At 39.2% G+C, this 17,803-nt stretch overlaps 1 protein-coding gene across 2 annotated transcripts in view; it reads left to right on the top strand.

Annotated features, from left to right (window-relative positions):
* Positions 1-17,803, top strand: part of LOC139939398 (uncharacterized) — a 161,934-nt gene that overhangs the window by 91,912 nt on the left and 52,219 nt on the right. Inside the window, exons 73-86 of one of the 2 annotated variants that reach the window (XM_071935232.1) lie at positions 129-239; positions 1,480-1,635; positions 2,455-2,627; positions 3,878-3,980; positions 5,323-5,459; positions 6,924-6,944; positions 9,168-9,294; positions 9,850-10,131; positions 10,812-11,087; positions 12,650-12,780; positions 13,680-13,833; positions 15,058-15,278; positions 16,083-16,143; positions 16,620-16,892. In XM_071935232.1, coding sequence (XP_071791333.1) covers positions 129-239; positions 1,480-1,635; positions 2,455-2,627; positions 3,878-3,980; positions 5,323-5,459; positions 6,924-6,944; positions 9,168-9,294; positions 9,850-10,131; positions 10,812-11,087; positions 12,650-12,780; positions 13,680-13,833; positions 15,058-15,278; positions 16,083-16,143; positions 16,620-16,892 — 2,226 coding nt within the window. The remainder of the gene's footprint in view (positions 1-128; positions 240-1,479; positions 1,636-2,454; positions 2,628-3,877; positions 3,981-5,322; positions 5,460-6,923; positions 6,945-9,167; positions 9,295-9,849; positions 10,132-10,811; positions 11,088-12,649; positions 12,781-13,679; positions 13,834-15,057; positions 15,279-16,082; positions 16,144-16,619; positions 16,893-17,803) is intronic. The other variant, XM_071935233.1, reaches the window with a different exon arrangement.

The raw sequence follows: 17,803 nt of genomic DNA, 5'->3' as shown, positions 1-17,803 counted from the left end.
ATTTATTGCTTCCATATACATGAAGAGCTGTCCAACCTTGGTTGGTACAAACTCAGGCTAAGACATTGCGACAGAGTGAATTTGTCCGTTTTTTGTGTGTGATAACATTTTATTTTCTCAATTCACAGCGAGTGTGGGAACCCTGGATATTGTGGTCCTCTCCCTCAGCACTGACTCCATCGAGGTTGTCTGGTCATCGGAGCCTGAGGCTCTGTCATATTTATGGACTATCGAGACAGGTACCGAAACTAAACACGTCATACTTTTACTCTCAGCAGCAAGAAGATAATTTATATTAATTTTGTTTTTTACCCATACACCGATGTGTGTTAGCACTGTATACTGTATTTTTTTTTTTTTTTCACAGGTCTCGGGAAAGTACTGAGTATACAGTGCTAACACACATCGGTGTATGGGTAAAAAAAAAAAGTAATATTCTTTATCCCCGATGCAAATTTAACATCTATTATTGAGAAGATAATTGATCCCAGGTTGATTTCTCCTTGCTTGAATGTTTCACCATACTGTATGGCATCTAGCCCTATGCAGGGCCCAATTTCATGGCTCTGCTAACTGTCAAATGGACCCTTCCCGTGAAATATGCTAATTACATTCACGCATACGTACAGACTCTGTTGGTTGGCAAATGCCATAGAGTTGTGCACTAAGCAGACACGCAATCGCGTCTGCGTCACGCACCCATTAGCTGTGTACAAAACCGCCCCATGTTCCCTCATTTTGCCAACCAAAACGTTAGTGCGCACGCGCTATGTGCAATTTACATATTTCATGGGAAGGGTCTATTCTGCGCTTACGGTCACCATTCTACGCTTGCATGTCAAGCGTCGAAATGTTTGCGCTATAGCTGTGTTAGCGTAGTTTCGTGAAGTACACAGGCGCACAAGCCAAAATTCCCCAGCTTTATAGTGGTGTTTATGAGAAGTTAATCTCTTCAGTTTAATAATGAGCACATGTTGCAGGATTGCAATGAAAGGATAGAGTTTAAAGGGTTTACAGTGGTATATAATGGTGGAACGGCTTGCCTCTCACCCTTACATCACAACCTGACATTTCCTTGTTAAAATCATATCTCAAAACCTACCTCTTCGGTATTGCCTAGTTACCATTAATTTTTCTTTTTGTCCCATAGCACAGTGAATAGTTTTTCTAGATACCAGCGCTTTATAAGTTTTTATTACCAATGGGTGCATTCGATAAGCTTCCCCAGGTTGACCCCGATCTTCCCCCGGTACGTTCAAAATAGCTTTGACGTCATTCCAAGGGCTCGCCTGGGTGCATGATGTCACCATGAGTGGGTGAGTGATCGTTCGATTAGCTCTTGTCAGAGGCTTACCCAAGTGAGCACCGCTGGGGTTGACACAGGGAAGCTAATCGAATGCACCCATTATTATATATATTGGGTTGGGGGTGGTCAAGGCAATTGTTTATAACATGTATAAATATATGTTTTTCCACAAGATTCCGGAGTCATGGCGACTGATACAACATCAGTAACCAACCAAATGTTTGATGGTTTAACACCTGGCAGGGAATACACAATAAATGTCAAGTCACTCTTCAACAGCGGTTCAAACATGAACAACATTGACAAAAATACTTTGGTCCAGAGAACTTGTAAGTAATCCTTCTTTGTTTTTTCTTTTCCGGTTTCAGTTCTTTAAAGATGCTATGTCAGATTTTTGGCCTTAAACATTAAAACAAATTTTTTTTTTTGAGTGAATGTTATTTTAATGAGTATCACCCGCTCTATCGCAAAAAAAGTTTAATTTTTACTTTTAATGGTCAGAAATCATGACAACAATTTGAAACGTTTCTTATAAAACACATAAGAATTGGTCACGTGATATATTGTCTGGATCCCGACAAAAACTAATTTTGAGCGCTTTATTTCACTGCTATTAATAATTGGCGGACTTTTTCGAGCAATGGCTCAAATGAAAGCTTGTAACTTTCTCGACCCCCATCAAAATACCCATTGAATTTTAAATCAACATTTTTGGTTCAAATTGGCCAAAAATCTGACATAGCATCTTTAATGATATTTGTTTTGCAGCATCTCTCCCAAAATAATCTTTTTTTCATGTTCTTTTGTCCAAATGAGGTACAGTTTGTTATAGCGGACTAAGGTTGGTATTAACATGGAGGCATCCACATTGTACAGAAGGAGTTTTGTAGAACTTTTAGAAATGTGTTGTTGATGATTTCATGACTATTTTCAGGGTGTTGTTTTTTTCTTTTTAGAGGGTGGGTGTAATGGGTGGTTTGTAAAATATTTAAAAAACACTGAGCTATATTTGAGTTAAATAAAACAAATATTGAATAAAGTAATAGAAGAGTGGCAAGGAAAAGTGTTAAGCAATATTTTCTGATTAAGCAGCTCTATGAAATTGGGCCCTGATATCGATCATGTCAATTTCTCCACTCTGACTACAGTACCTCAGCTCCCTCAGTTTGACGGACTGGAGACAGGGTCACTGCACCTGGTCATCCATTGGATCCCTCCAGGTGTCGGTGAATACTCAGGTTTCCGTATTAATTACGGAATCAGTGAAGCCGAACTGGTACCTGTAGAGTTGGGTGCAGATGAACTCTCCTATAGAATTGAGGTAAGAGCTGAAAGAGGATACCTAGAGTCTAGGTTCCATTTTTCGCAAATCTCCATTGTGCAAGCCCTAACTGTTGAATGAGGTGCATGCTGCAAACTTGATCGCTAGCTAGACCAGCATGCACCTAATTCCATGCTTAAAGTGGCGTACCGAGTATTTGCGATAAGGTCTGTGTAGGATAAGTAGGGAATGACAGTGCAAGCCCGATTTTCACTGCGTGGTAATGGCTGGGTTTGTGGCTGGCCGCTGTTAAAGGCAGTGGACACTATTGGTAATTGTCAAAGACTAGCCTTCACAGTTGGTGTATCTCAACATAAGCACAAAATAACAAAGCTGTGAAAATTTGAGGTCAATCAGTCATCGAACTTGAGAGATAATAATGAAAGAAAAAAATACCCTTGTCACACGAAGTTCTGTGCGTTTAGATGGTTGATTTTGTGACCTCAAATTCTAAACTTGAGGTCTCAAAATCAAAATTGTGGAAAAAGACTTCTTTCGCGCAAACTATGGCACTTCAGAGGGAGCCGTTTTTTCACAATGTTTTATACCATCAACCTCTCCCCATTACTCGTTACCAAGAAAGGTTTTATGCTAATAATTATTTTGAGTAATTACCAATAGTGTCCACTGCCTTTAACAGATCAAGCCGGAGGCACAGTCCGTAATTAAAGCTACCAGCCACAAACCCCAGTCATTAGCTGGTGAGAGAGCTTTTTCCACTGCTGCCTCCCACCTATGGAAGGGTCTTCCTGTCCCCATCAAAACGCTCAGACTGTTCTGTCTTTCAAAAACTGTCTCAAAGACACACCTTTTCTCCAATCTGTAGCTGGTTGTCACCGTCACTCTTGTCTTTCCTTTTCTCTATAAAAGTAAGCACCCTTGCATCCTTCGGTAATTTGCTGCTATATAAATCAAAGCTAGTCGAAACGTTGAGACCAATTCAAGAACTCAATCCGCAGTAGTGCAGTTGTACGATCCTGTAAGCTAAAGCAGTAGTCCCGCCAATTTTCTTTACTGTACCTTTTGCCCAGGTAGTAGTAAAAAAGCAGGACAGTTCTTTTCAGAACTGAGAAGTCTCCAGATCAATCCGATAAATCTACTCCACGGTAGTAGAATAAAGAAAGACAGATCTCTATAAGAATAAACTCTACCTGGCAAGTAGATACACACATGGTGATACCTCAAACCAAATTCATATATAAATCCAGTTATTGCTATTATTCTTGTTCCAAACAAATTTTTTTGTTTAGAACCTGATCCCGTCCACGAAATACACCATCAAGCTGCAGACGATTACCGGTGCTCGGGATGGCAAGGAATACAGTGGTGAAATAGCAACAAAGGGTACAACAGGTATGACCTCATCCACTGGTACTTTGTTTCTGTTTGGCTGGTTTCAGACCATGAAAGATTTAAGTGATTTTGTGAGCCTTGGGTTCTTAAGTACATTCCAGGCATGATATTTTTCTAAATTTAGTCCGTTTAATTTTTTTGGGGCCCTTGGAACATTCAGAAAAATTGTATTTAATAAGGCCTGCATGACCGATGACAAGTCCTTTAAAGCCTGCACCATGTGTACATGTGGGTCGTCCCCTGTGTACTCAATGCAATTTCCCTACTTTTTTGCATCAACCCAATATCATGCCTGACATTTTTTGGGGGGATCCTTGGGTACCAGTGTATAAGTAAGTCCTTATTTTGGAAAAAGGAATTACATGGAGATAGCAGGTGTAAGTCGCCAGAGGAAAAGGATTTTTTTTATACTTGCCTCTTTCTTTATTGGGGCTTTCCTGCAGCTGATTTTATGAAATGCTAGGATTAATCTTATCTCGAGTTAGGAAGAGTAACCCATCCTTACTTAGAATGGGTTCAATGCGTCCTAACATATATGGATACAGAATTTAGATTGTCCTAAGTCCTAGGAATAATCCATAGAGTTATATATAAGAACTAGAGCGCGCACTGGCCTATATAAGCGCCCCGGTATGCGAGCAGGCGGCCATTTTCTAAGTTGACAAAACAGCTATCTCACAGCGTGTGTTTGTGCGGCCATTTTGTAAGTTGAACAAACAGCATCGCGTGAGCATTCAATAAAAAAAAAACTCAAACGTGTATTTCATATTCAACGCGCGTGCAGAATGACGCGCTTGTCATCTTACGGTCCTGTGGCGTTTGTGCACAAAGCATCACTCGTGCGCCCTCTAGTTCTTATATATAACTCTATGAAATAATCCTAAGTTAGGAAGAGTTTTGTGTACTTGACAGCTATACTGTTGGGACAAATTCTAATGTTTTGTTCAAAGGCACTGGACACCATTGGTAATTACTCACAAAAATTGTTAGCATAAAAACTTACTTGGTAACACAAGCGATGGAGAGCTGTTGATAGTCTAAAACATTGTGAGAAACAGCTCCCTCTGAAGCAACGTAGTTTTTAAGAAAGAAGTAATTTTTCACTAAAATATTTAAATTTGATTTCGAGACCTCAGAATTACATTTTGAGGTTCCGTGTGACAAGGTTGTTGTTCGACAAACAATTAAAATGAGTTCAAAACTTCACTGGTTTGTTATTTTGTGCATATGTTGAGATACACCAAGTGAGAACACTATGACAACTTTGTCTTTGACAACTACCAACGGTGTCCAGTGTCTTTAATGTATAATTTTTTAACTTTTGATTTGTTTATCTTAACAGAACCAGTGCCAGGGAATGAGATTCTTGTCAGGGACTACACGACAACGACTATATCCATCCTGTGGGGTGCTGCTACCGGCAATGTCAGGTCCTACTTACTGTTCATTAGTCCCATCGATGGCACCGTGCCACCCAGTGTAAGTACCTGTTGACCCAATTCACCTGATGTCATCTTTAGAAAAATCTTTAATGCGCCCTTTTTTGGGGGCAATGTCACTGTCTGTTATTCAGTGAAGTGCGCATTTTAGGCAACGCTGCGTTTACACGTAAACCTATTACCCACCAGAGATGTGAGCGTGTCATAGTCAACGGGTGTGACGTGCGTGCAAGGGGTCACTAGCCAGAATCACTATACCTCAAACATAAACATAATAGAGAGCTGAATTCTCACTAGTCAGTTCATTGTTAGCCATTTAAAAATAACAAATAATCAGCATTTATAAAGCGCATTATGAACCACAGATTCCTCAATGTGCCTAACAAAAAGAACAACAAAGCTAAAAACCTGACCAGTTAAAAAATATAGGCCTAATGCTATGTCAAATGTAAAATATCCTTCAGAAAAGATGTAAATTTCCTTCTTGGATGTGCAGACCATGTGGTTTAAACCGTCTGAAGGCGCCTCATCCATAGTTTCTTACTACTCGGATGAACAGTCTCTCTTTTGGTTTCCTAGTGCCCCAATGCCCTGTAAAATCATAACAGAAATTGAGTAATTATAGGGATGCGATTTTTGTAGGAGGTCTTGATCACGGTTATTATAGCGTGGGTCGCTGGCGATTTCATCACACATATTTATTTCACACTACGCAAATTTGCAGATTCTATTATTTGCACTCAGTATGGTAATTGACGCAGGTGAAAATTTAAATAACATATATAAAAACCTCATTAAATAACACACAAATACTCATTATTAAACACTCAAGAGGGGGGAGGCATAAGTAACCCATATCAATCAAATAAAACAACTTTAAATGCAAAGAGCAAATACAGCAATCTTCCGAGCAATAACTAAATACTGAAAGGGTGAAACTTAAACATTGATCACTTAAAGGCAGTGGACACTATTGGTTATTACTCCAAATAATTATCAGCATAAAACCTCATTTGGTAATGAGTAATGGGGAGAGGATGAGGGTATAAAACATTGTGAGAAACGGCTCCCTCTGAAGTGACGTAGTTTGCGTGAAAGAAGTAATTTTCATCGAATTTAATTTCGAGACCTCAGATTTAGAACTTGAGGTCTCGAAATCAAGCATCTGAAAGCACACAACTTTGTGTGACAAGGGTGTTTTTTAGTTCATTATTATCTCGCAACTTCGATGACCGATTGAGCTTGTTATTTTATGCATATGCTGAGATAGTGAGAAGACTGGTCTTAAACAATTACCAATAGTGTCCAGTGTCTTTAAATCACAACAGCGAAATTACTTATATAATAAACTTACAATAGTTGCCGGGAGATCTCATTATATACTTCACTAAGAAAAGTTGGTGAATGATGTACAACATCCGAGATAGAAAATAAGAAAGCAGTTCAGTTTATTGTAATTTCTTAAGGTTTAATCTTATTTTTCGATGTTGAATTTTGTTTACAGATGGATCTAAGTGATGCAATTGTAAGATGATTAGATATCTTAATTTAATGAAGATGGTGGTGGGGCTGTTGTTTGTCTGTGCTCAACGTGTTCACAATGCGCCGTAATTTTTTATAGTGTGAGGATGCACTCAAAAGTATTTTTATCACATCCGGGGTTTAACGCGATTTCGTCCTGCACAGTTTAAATTGGCGTTCTGTCTCTTTTGTTGCACCATCGAATTTTAAGTTGCTTTAGATGTGGATTACAATGTATAACGGCTCCTTTAAAAGCATTGTTCATGATAGATATGGCGTCTGTGGTGGTAATGTGTGCGAGTCTTTGATAAATTTTTTGGGTATAAATGCATATATAGTTTACATTGGTTACCCCGGAGGTGATACATTGTGTTTGAGAGCGCCCTCACCAAATTAAAAATACGGCGCATTCTCTGAAATAATCTTTGAGCACTGCACGGGGCCCATATGATGTGCATTTCGATTTCAAGAAATCATGCAAAGAAACTACTACTTGTCATTGCATTACCCCTCATGTATATGCTTTTTTATTTGCTTCTGTGCATGGTTTGTGTGAATGCTGCCCTCGCCTGAAAAAGTTATATCTGGATGGTGCTTCAAATTATTTTTTCTTGTTTATATAATGTTTGGGTTGCTTTTTAAATGTTGTCTTCCCACATTGTCTTTGCGATATTTGTTTGTATATCTACCATATCTTTTTGTTTGTATATCTACCAAATCTTTTTGTTTCCTGATTATCTCATTTAGTTTTTGTTGCTTTTTGTGACAATCTTGGGTCAGGAATGGTCAGTTTGTGCTTCTGATCGCGAAAAAAACATTTGGCTAAGAATGTGGAAAATCTCTGCTTCATTAAGTCGAGAGCCTTGCTTAAATTTATTAAAGCAGTGCTTTTAATTTTTATAAGAGCGACTATAAATACAAATATTAATAGTAAACTTGCGGGTACAACCATGGGTAAAAACTCTTTTGAAGGAGTGGTGGCTCTGCAAAGAGCCGGTTTGGTCTCGACGTTTCGAACAGTATACGAAACGTTGAGACCGAACCGGCTCTTTTCAGAGCCACCACTCTTCAAAAGAGTTTTTTACCAATGGTTGTACCCGCAAGTTTACTATTAATATTTATATTCATAGTTACTCTTATTCTTCACACCATGCAAAGCTTCAAACACCATTTAACAATTTTTGTGTTTAACTATAGGGCCATTATTGCCCCTCGTTAAATTTTGGTGCAAATTTGTTTACAATATTTATGGAATATTAAATGCCTGTATCAAACTTAAACCACATGGGCAAATCTAGCTGACATTAAATGTCGCAAATTTAGGGGGAAACCTTTACTCCAAGCTACATGTACAAATAAGTGAGCCAAATTTCGGTAAATGTTTTGCTTCACATTTTATTTCTTAAACCATCTCGGCTCCCTTGTGAGTATACAGCCTGTGCTGCCAAATAATATGTAGCACACCAATCCAAGCTAAAGCAGTCACAAGAACCATCTCTGCCCTCACAAGCACCCATTTACCCCTTCATAAAGAGAAGCAATTATAGCTAAAGGTCTTGCTCAGGGAAACAATAATAATAATAATAATAATAATAGTAATATCGACCTCTTTATAGCGCACGTATCTACCAAACAAGGTACATGTACTCAAGGCCCTGAGTATATACATACTTTCAGAAAGAAAGGTTGTTGCAGTGATGAATTCTAAGACCCAATTATGTAAGGCCTTATAAGGGTTTACAAGGTGCTATGGTGCATTCAGCAGCCACAGCCAGGAACACCGGGGCGAACCCCTTCTCTTTTCAATAAGTGTCCTGGGTTCTTTTACATACGCTACACAATGAATGAGACCAATGGCTTTACGTCCCATCTGAAGGACGAAGCAATGGTTAAGAGTCTTGCTTAAGGACACAAGTGTCAGGGCTGGGGATTCGAACCCACACTCTGCGGATCAGAAAGACCAGAGTTTGAATTTGGTGCTCTTAACCGCTCGACCACGACACTTCCAAGTGTCTGTTCAAGTGTCATGAATGGGAAACTTTCATGCTCCTTCTATTCGCTCATACACATGAAGAAAAAAAACAATTTACTTCTATTGAATGACCAATACTACACAATGATATTCTGATAAACTTATTGTTATTGGTGTATGTAGCACGGGAGAGGGCCAACATTAGTAGGCTCTGTATGAACAAACCAAATTAATTTTGGGGATGTTTTTTTGCAGGCGATTGCTTCGGACCAGACTGAACACACATTCCCAGGTTTGACACCTGGGAACGAGTTTTTGATAGAACTGATGGCACAGTATGACACTGAATTAACTCCCCTCGCTACAACTCGCCAACGAACAGGTAATTCTAAATATTTATTTTGTGCAAAAGAATAATTCATGTCCTGGCGTTTCGACCCTAGCAGGCTTTTTCTGTAGCCTTCAAGAAGGACTCTGCTAGGGTCAAAATGTCAGGTCAAGAACTATTTTTCCGCATTTTCGGATGGTTAGCAGTTTGCAGTGCAGCTAATTCTATTTTCCTAAGATACATTGTACGTGCAATAACACACAGGACCTACTGCTTTGCGTCCATCCTAAAAAGATTAACCACTATTACTCGAATTCTGCTGGTCAGAAAAGCCAGGGCCAAATTTCATAGAGCAGTCAATTTTGCTTAACATATTCCTGCTTAGCAGAAGTAAGCAGGTACCATTCCGAAATAGTACATGTGACATGGTATTTTGGCTTGAAACCTTATTCTGGTTAGAATAGTTCAGTTGTGCTTTTCAAACTTTTGTGTTTAAGCAACTCTATGAAATTCGTCTCAGAGCTTGAGTCCAGTGCACTTGACCAATCGGCCTGAGCCTGTCTTAATGTCATTCTATGTTAACTTTCTTTATTTTTGCAATTTTTACAGCCCCAGTGCCACCCAGGTTCCTGATGGCTCAGACAATTGGGACGCTAGATCTCACCATTACATGGGCCGCCCCACCTTTTGGATACTTTGATGACTACATGCTGTCCTACCGTGTGCAGGGCTCCCTCAATCCAACGAGTCGGGTGCTGGATAAGACGGCCATCTCGGACAAGTTGCAAGGCCTGCTTCCAAATACACCGTACACACTAGAACTGGTAGCCCGTTCGGGCACTGGGGATTTTGCTTCGCAGAGTGAAGCCATCACGACGTCTGTAACCACAGGTAAAACCACAAGAAAAGAAACAAGTTTATACAAACGCATCGTCAAACACCTCATCTCTGCCACACCTTTGTGCTAATAGATCTTTTCCATAACATATACTAAAACATTCCTGCATGCGTACAGACCGTATTCATTTGCAAACACCATAGAAATGTGCACTCAGATGCATGAGTACGTCTGTGTCACGCATTGCCGCATGCAAAGCAGTGTGATGTTCCCTTATTTTGCGAACCAAAATGTTATTGAGAACGCACTATGTGCAACTAACATATTTCATGTGAAGGGTCTGTTCATATTCTATATTATTCACGTAGCGAATCAAAAGTAAAAAGTCATTGATACTCATTTAGGAGATTGACTATGTCGAATCCAAGTTGTTGGCATGCGTTGTTTCTGAGGGTTACTTAGGACATCCTATTCTTTAGTACGGAGCAACTAAAGGGACAGATACAAAAAATATTGAAAAAGGTTAAAAGAATACGGAAATTATTTTTTTCCCACGAAATGTATTTTTATTTCCTCACCTCAAAAATTACTTTGTAATTCCTCACCTTTAAAAAATACTTGTTTAACAGTTCCCTTTGGGGGCTCTTTACTTTAGTGATGATGACGCAGCAATCCAGCTGTAGTCGTTTATTTAGACTCAGCCTTACTCTCTACTCTCCCTTGTGTTCCTCAGAGAGTATATCCCCGCTTGTGGTTCAAGTATCTGAGGTCACCACTAACTCTATATCATTGATCTGGGGAGCGTCCATCATGCCGAATCTAGCACTTTACAACCTGAGGGTGACTCCAGCCCCACAGGTGGGTCAGAGTACGAAGCTTGTGAGTGCGGACTTGACAACAACTACTATTCCCAACCTCCTATCGGCAACCGAGTACACCTTCGAGTTGCAGTCCATTTTCCTGGACAGTCAGGTCATGGAAAACTCTCTGCCAATCAAGCAAAAGACAAGTAAGTTTTTTTTTTGTACTAAGAGTTTATGCAGGGAATTTGTTCTGCAAAACTTAATCCATAGCTTTCCATGTTATAGAGTAGGGCTCAATTTTAATGGTTCTGCTTACTGCCAAAATCTTTGATTAGGATCACAACTCTCCAATTACTTGGCAAGCGCAAAATCTATGTGTTAGAAGTTTGCCAAGTAACATGGTATATGCCAGCAGAATTTTTAACAAATAGCTATAGCATTGAGGGTACAAACCGCATCACAGCATTCACAAGCGCACACCAACCCTTAGAAATCTGAGCTCAGATACAAATGTTTGTGAATTAAAAACCATCCAAACCACTTAAAGGGACACACCGGCTCACCGTTAGCGCAATTTAGGGGTGTAGAATCATAAATAATGTTTTAATAGATGGTTGCTGTAAACAAAATCATCAAAATGTCACGTATTCAGCAAAAAATGGAGAAAAAAAAAAGCGTCCATATAACAAGCTTTCGTTACACGGACTCTTTGAATTTGAATCTTACGTTAGATTTTTCACCATTATTTACATTTTGTAGCGATAATTTTAAAAACATGATCTTTTTCGTCAATTATTCAAAAATAATTTTGTAAAAAAAATATTTAAATTTGGTTAAGTAAGTTACTTTTAGACGGCTGAAATTAAAACTAGCCCGGAAGGTCACGTGATTGTTTGTACCACTTTTTGGTTAGAACAATCACGCGACCTGCGTTTTTGTCTTAAAATGCTCAAAAATGGCAAAATTTAATGATTTTTTTTAAGGACTGTTCTTCTTCATTCCTGGAAGACCGTTGAAGTCATATCTTAGTCTATTTTGTAGCCCAAAAAGCCCAATTCGGCCTGTGTGTGTCCCTTTAACTTCGAAGGGAATCTTATCTCAAAATAGTTTATACTATTAACAGCTCCAGTAGTGCCTTTCACCAAGTAACTTTGTACGTTCAATAATTTTTGAAGTATTTACCAATCTATGACCCTTGTTACCTTTATATGCAGTGGACACCTTTTGTAGTTGTCATGAACCAGTATTCATACTTGGTGTATCCCAACATATGCATTAAAAACAACATAACTTGGACTCAATTTTTCAGCGAGGTTGCAAGAGAATAGTGGAAGAAAAGTCACCCTTGTTGCACAATTGAGTGTGCTTTCAGACGCCTAACAAAGTATTAAAAGACTTCAGGCCTGAAGCCTTTCATTATTTGAGTTAGAAAGTTTCTCTTTCTCCAAAACTATGTTACTTCAGAGGGAGCCATTCCCCACAATATTTTGTTTACAGCTCTCCGGTGCACGCTACGAAATAAAGTTTTCATTCTAATAACTTTTTCGAGTAATTACCATATTTTAGGTGTTCTGCCGTCGATTTCACCAAACTCTTCCTAACTTAGGGTTAATCTTAGGAGTTTCAGATCCAAAGACGTGTAGGACGCATTGAACCCTCCTAAAGTTTGGATGGGTTACTTGTCCTAACTCGAGATACATGTAGGATTAATCCTAGGGTTTCGTGAAATCGGCTGCAATGCCTTTAAATAATTTATCCTTATTTTTAGGTCCTGAACCACCAACTTCTTTAGCAGCGACCAATCAGGCTGCAATCTCAGTGGATCTTACGTGGGTATCTCCAAGTGGGGAATTCGATGAGCTTGAGGTTTATTACTTCCCTACGGACGGAGCAAGACAGGTAAGGTTTTTGGTCAGGAAATATCCCAAGCCCTCTGTCAATTCCATAGAGCAGCTTTTTAACCTAATTGAGAGTCATAGCAGCCACAAGTGGCTTTTACTAAAATGCCCATAGCGGCCGCAATAGCAATAACAATAAACAATAATAAAAATAATAACTAGTTCTTACACAGCGTACATTATTTCACAATAACATCTCAATGCGCTTTACATTAGTGCCCTGGTCATTGGGCCATTAATATCAAAGTCTTATATAGTGCACATATCTACCAAACAAGGTACTCAAGGCACTGAGTATATACAAACTTTCAGAAAGATAGGTTATTGCAGTGATGAAATATGAGACCCCACTATTAATATTAAGTTTACAAGGTTCTGCCGCCCATACAGCAGCCACAGCCAGGAACACCGGGCAAACCCCTTCTCTTTTCGATAAGTGCACTGTGTTCTTTTACATGCATTACACAACACACTCCTTTAAACTTTCTCAGCTTCCTGGGGAGTGTACAGCCCTGAGCTGCTGTATGGTGCTAGTGGCTTTTTTTATAATCAAGATCACCCTCTACCCTCGCAGGTACCCATTTATACACATGAGTGAAGAGATACAATCATACTAAAGCATCTTGCTCAGGGAAACAAGTACCACAACCAGGATTTGAACCCACACTCTTGATGGTATAACCACCATATGAGTTTGAAGCTCTTAACCACTTGGCCATGACACTCTACTATAGTGGAAGTAACATCCAAAATGAACATTTTCTGATGATTCCCATGTTGACGTACCAATTAAATATATAAATGTGATTTTTTGTTTACCCCCAAAAAGTGAAAAAGAGCAGTTTATAAACAGGAAGCCAAAAACAAGATTGATTTTTGTGGTCTGTGTTCTTTCCACAGATCTTTGCCAACGTGCCAAGGGATGCACCAAGTACGCTGACAGTGAATGGTCTGGACCCAGGTACCGCCTACACTATAGGGATAGTCACCATCATTGACCCAGGCACGGATAAAGAACTCAAAAGTGTCACCGCTGAAGTGCTAGCATTAACGTGTAAGTATAGAAAAGTAAAACAAGTATTAGTTAATCACTTTTACATTTGACCCTCCACCTGACAAAACATGGGTGTGATCCTTATGCTAAACTGCAGCTACACAGTTGTATGGCTTCTGACTGGCAACACTAAACAAAGATGTTGACAAAAATTAGGGAAACTGCAAACATTAGGGCTAGAAAGCCCATAGACAGAGTGTCGGCTTGATAATCCGGAGGTCGTTGATGCAAATCCCGCTCCTTAACTGTGTCCTTATTTAACCCCAGATCAATTACTTCTGCTGAAATTTAACTGGCCAATAGACCGTATCGAATAAGGACTTTACCATTCAAATACCTGTCCCACAACATGGCATCTGTGAGCGCGCATGTGCGTGCTATAGAAAACAAACCCAGATAACATATGATCAAACCAGGAACGCTGCATGCTTTATTTATTTATTTCCTTTATTTACCAAGGGTGAGCCAAATTAGTAAAAAACTGTATTCCATTTGGGCCCTGCGAAGAATCTAACATGTTAAAAGTAAACATAAAATCACATGATAAAATTACGATATAAAAATTGCGTAAAACATTTAAGAATGTTACGGAAAATTAAAAGCAATATTAACAAAAAATAAGAGTAAAAAATTAATATACACTTTTGAAATGGCTGCCGAATGAAAAATATATGGTTCTGTGGGAAACGTTATATGTATGGATACAATACAATACAATACAATGGGTTTTTTTAATAGCGCCATTTCATTTAGACCACAGCGCTTTAGAAAAACAATAGCAATGCAGATAATACAACAAATGAACAATAAAGCAATGAACAGACACTAAGGAAAAAGATGGGTTTTTTTTAAGATGGATAGCTTATGGACTCAACTTTCATATGACACAAAAAAGTCCGAAAATAATTTATGATTGGGTGAGTACTGCTCACTTTTGTAAAGGGTATGAAAAATAGGTTGCGCAGTAATTAGCCTTCCAATTTGTGAGAGGTAGGCCCTAAGTCCTTTGAAGCTTACAAAATTCACTCCAAGATGGCAGCTACGTGTTCTTCAGTGAGCAGTGCTCACCCAAGCATGAATGATTTTCAGACTTATTTGTGTCATACATGTAAACCTTTCCCACAGAAACATATTTTTTTAATAGGCAGCCATTTCAAAAAAGTTTTTTTTTTTTTTTTTTTTACAACACTGCTCTTCAATCTCTTATAAACCTTTCATTCACAGTGCAACTTCCAGAGGCCACAATTTCCATCGTTGACTTTACCTCAACATCCATATCTGTCGCTTGGGGTGTGGTCTTCACCGATCCTGCGGTGACTCAGTACCAGCTTGTGGCCACGCCCATCATTGACGGCCAATCAGGAACACCAATCCCTGCCTTCTATCCGGCCATTGCATCCCCACGGCACACCTTCGTTGATTTGACGCCAGGAACTCTGTATCAGGTTGGGTTTTTAAAGCCATTGGACCCTTTCGGTTCAGAAAAAAAAAAAAAGTTCACAGATTTACAAATAACTTACAGGGTTTACAGAAAGCAATGGTGAAAGACTTCTCTTGAAATATTATTCCATGAAATGCTTTACTTTTTGAGAAAACAGCAAAACAATATACATGTAAATTCTCGTTAATGAGAATTACGGATTACGGATTTATTTTAAACACATGTCATGACACAGCGAAACGCGCGGAAACAAGGGTGGGGTTTTCCGTTGTTTTCTCACGACTCCGACGACCGATTGAGCCTAAATTTTCACAGGTTTGTTATTTGATACAGAAGTTGTGGTACACAAAGTGTGGGCCTTGGACAACACTGTTCACCGAAAGGGTCCAATGGCTTTAATCATCATGTTACTTTTTATTTTTACGTTGCATTTTCTCATGAGAGACTACCGTACTGCTGCTGGATGTGTAAAAGCCCGGTTTATACTTCCTGTGAATGCAATACAAATTTTGATGTCACAGCCCTGTTTCCCTGCACATGTTTAGCAGGAATTGAGCACATTTCAACTCTTCCCCGAATTATTCGTTGCAAATTTGTGACGTTTTGTTTCGCATTGGTAGGAAGTATTGATCATTGTGAGCCTGATCAGTATCGTACCTTAAACGGATTTACAAGGTAAATTTGCCTGACTTATACATATTCAATTCAGTTCAATTCAATTCAATAGAATATTTGTATTCCTAAAATGAAGTATAGACAAAGGGACAAGCAATACAATGTGCTTTACTTTATGTATTTCTCTGTCCAGATATCTTTGACTGCTATTGGGAGTGATCCTTTATTAACTGGTGAAGCTGAACAAACGACCAGTAAGTATCCCATAAACATTGACTATTTAGGATAACCAGGTACTAAACTTTGGCTGTATCCAAACTTGCGAACTCCGAGGTCTAACATGCAGCTCAGTGAACAGTTTTCCAGATAATAACGCTATACAAGTCTTATTTCATTTTATCACAGCATGCAAAAGAGAGATAATATTTTCCTATGTACCGGTAACTCCTTGAGTCAAGCTACGTCTCATAGCCTTAGATCTCAAGGGTCTTTCACAGGATCCTTTCTGTTCCTAAAAGCACCGCCTTCTGTAACAGATGTACCTCCACAGTTTATCCCTAGTTCGTCTAGATGTTACCCAGTGCTTTCAGAATGGTGCCAAGTGCTCCAAAACCCGTGATTATTTTCACTTTCACTCACCAAACCTTCGAAGTTCCCTGGCCAGATCTTGGTACTTCTAGACCTTAATCCACTTATTTTTCTGATGATACATGTATGATTCTTTCCACAGGTCCTGAAGCGGTCCAGAACTTATTCCTAAGTGACGCCACCTTGACGACCCTGACAGCCTCCTGGCTGGGTCCATCCAGCACTTTTGAAAACTTTGTTGTAGTCGTGTCTGAGCCAGGCTTGGTTCCTATCCAGGAAATAAGCCTCAAGCCCACCGAGATTCGTCTGTTGATTGAGAACCTCCAACCGGGCACAGAGTACCTCGTCGAGGTCTTCGTGACAGTTGGATCGCCCAAGCTGAGGAGTGAGCCTCTCGGCCGGACTGAATCTACTCGTAAGTATTTTGTATAGCTACATACTATCATAGACCTATTTTGCAAATACTCATTGCGCAAGCACTAGCTGTTGAACGAGGCGCATGCTAGTCTAGCTTTGATCGCGCTAGCTAGACCAGCATGCACCTCATTTCAGGCATAACGCGCGCACCCAGTATTTGCAATAAGGTCTATTGTCACTGAGGCACTGCCTCACGAGGGAGAAAATGTTTCTCCATAATGGACCTACTGAAATGGGACACCTGATTGACCAGCACTGAAGAGGTACATTGTACATACTTGCGTGCTGGACAGAGTCATCTGGACCAAGATAATTTGAGATGCTGTATGGCCTCGACTTAATTGATGTGTATAGGGCTCTCAAGAATTGCGATTTGCACATGTGGAGACACCTTCTTTTTTTTTTCTTTTTTTTTAGTTGAGTTTATTGAATAAGTGTACTCAATAAAATGTTCCTGTTTTTTTTGTCAAGGACCAAATATCATGCCTGTAATGGAATGATTTCATGTTTTCTATCCAGGAATGATATCAGAGAGCAAATAGTAGCAAAAGTTCAGTGTAAAATTATAAAAAACTCTATAACAATTTTTAAACTTTTTTTTGACTCAATTCTATTGTGTAAGAGCTTTCCACTTTGTTGCACCTTCGTTATATGGAACAGCTTACTGCTTCATCGAAGCTGACTCGGTTCAGATTTGCAAAGACAAATTTGTTTGAATCTTTATCAGTCTTTTTCTTCTGTTACCACATTGCTTTATATATTTCATTTCTTTGTTTTACGTTTTGTTAACCTTGAAATACTGCTACTCCTATTGTCGCCTTTTCATCCTGTAGAACTCATATCACTCTCATAGTTATCACTCTCCATTTGCTCCCGGTTTGTGACCGTATTGTTATTAATGCGTTGTTG

Source organism: Asterias amurensis, chromosome 7, assembly GCF_032118995.1.
Source record: "Asterias amurensis chromosome 7, ASM3211899v1".
In the NCBI taxonomy this organism is placed as follows: domain Eukaryota; kingdom Metazoa; phylum Echinodermata; class Asteroidea; order Forcipulatida; family Asteriidae; genus Asterias; species Asterias amurensis.
This window is presented reverse-complemented; position numbering and strand designations above follow the sequence as displayed.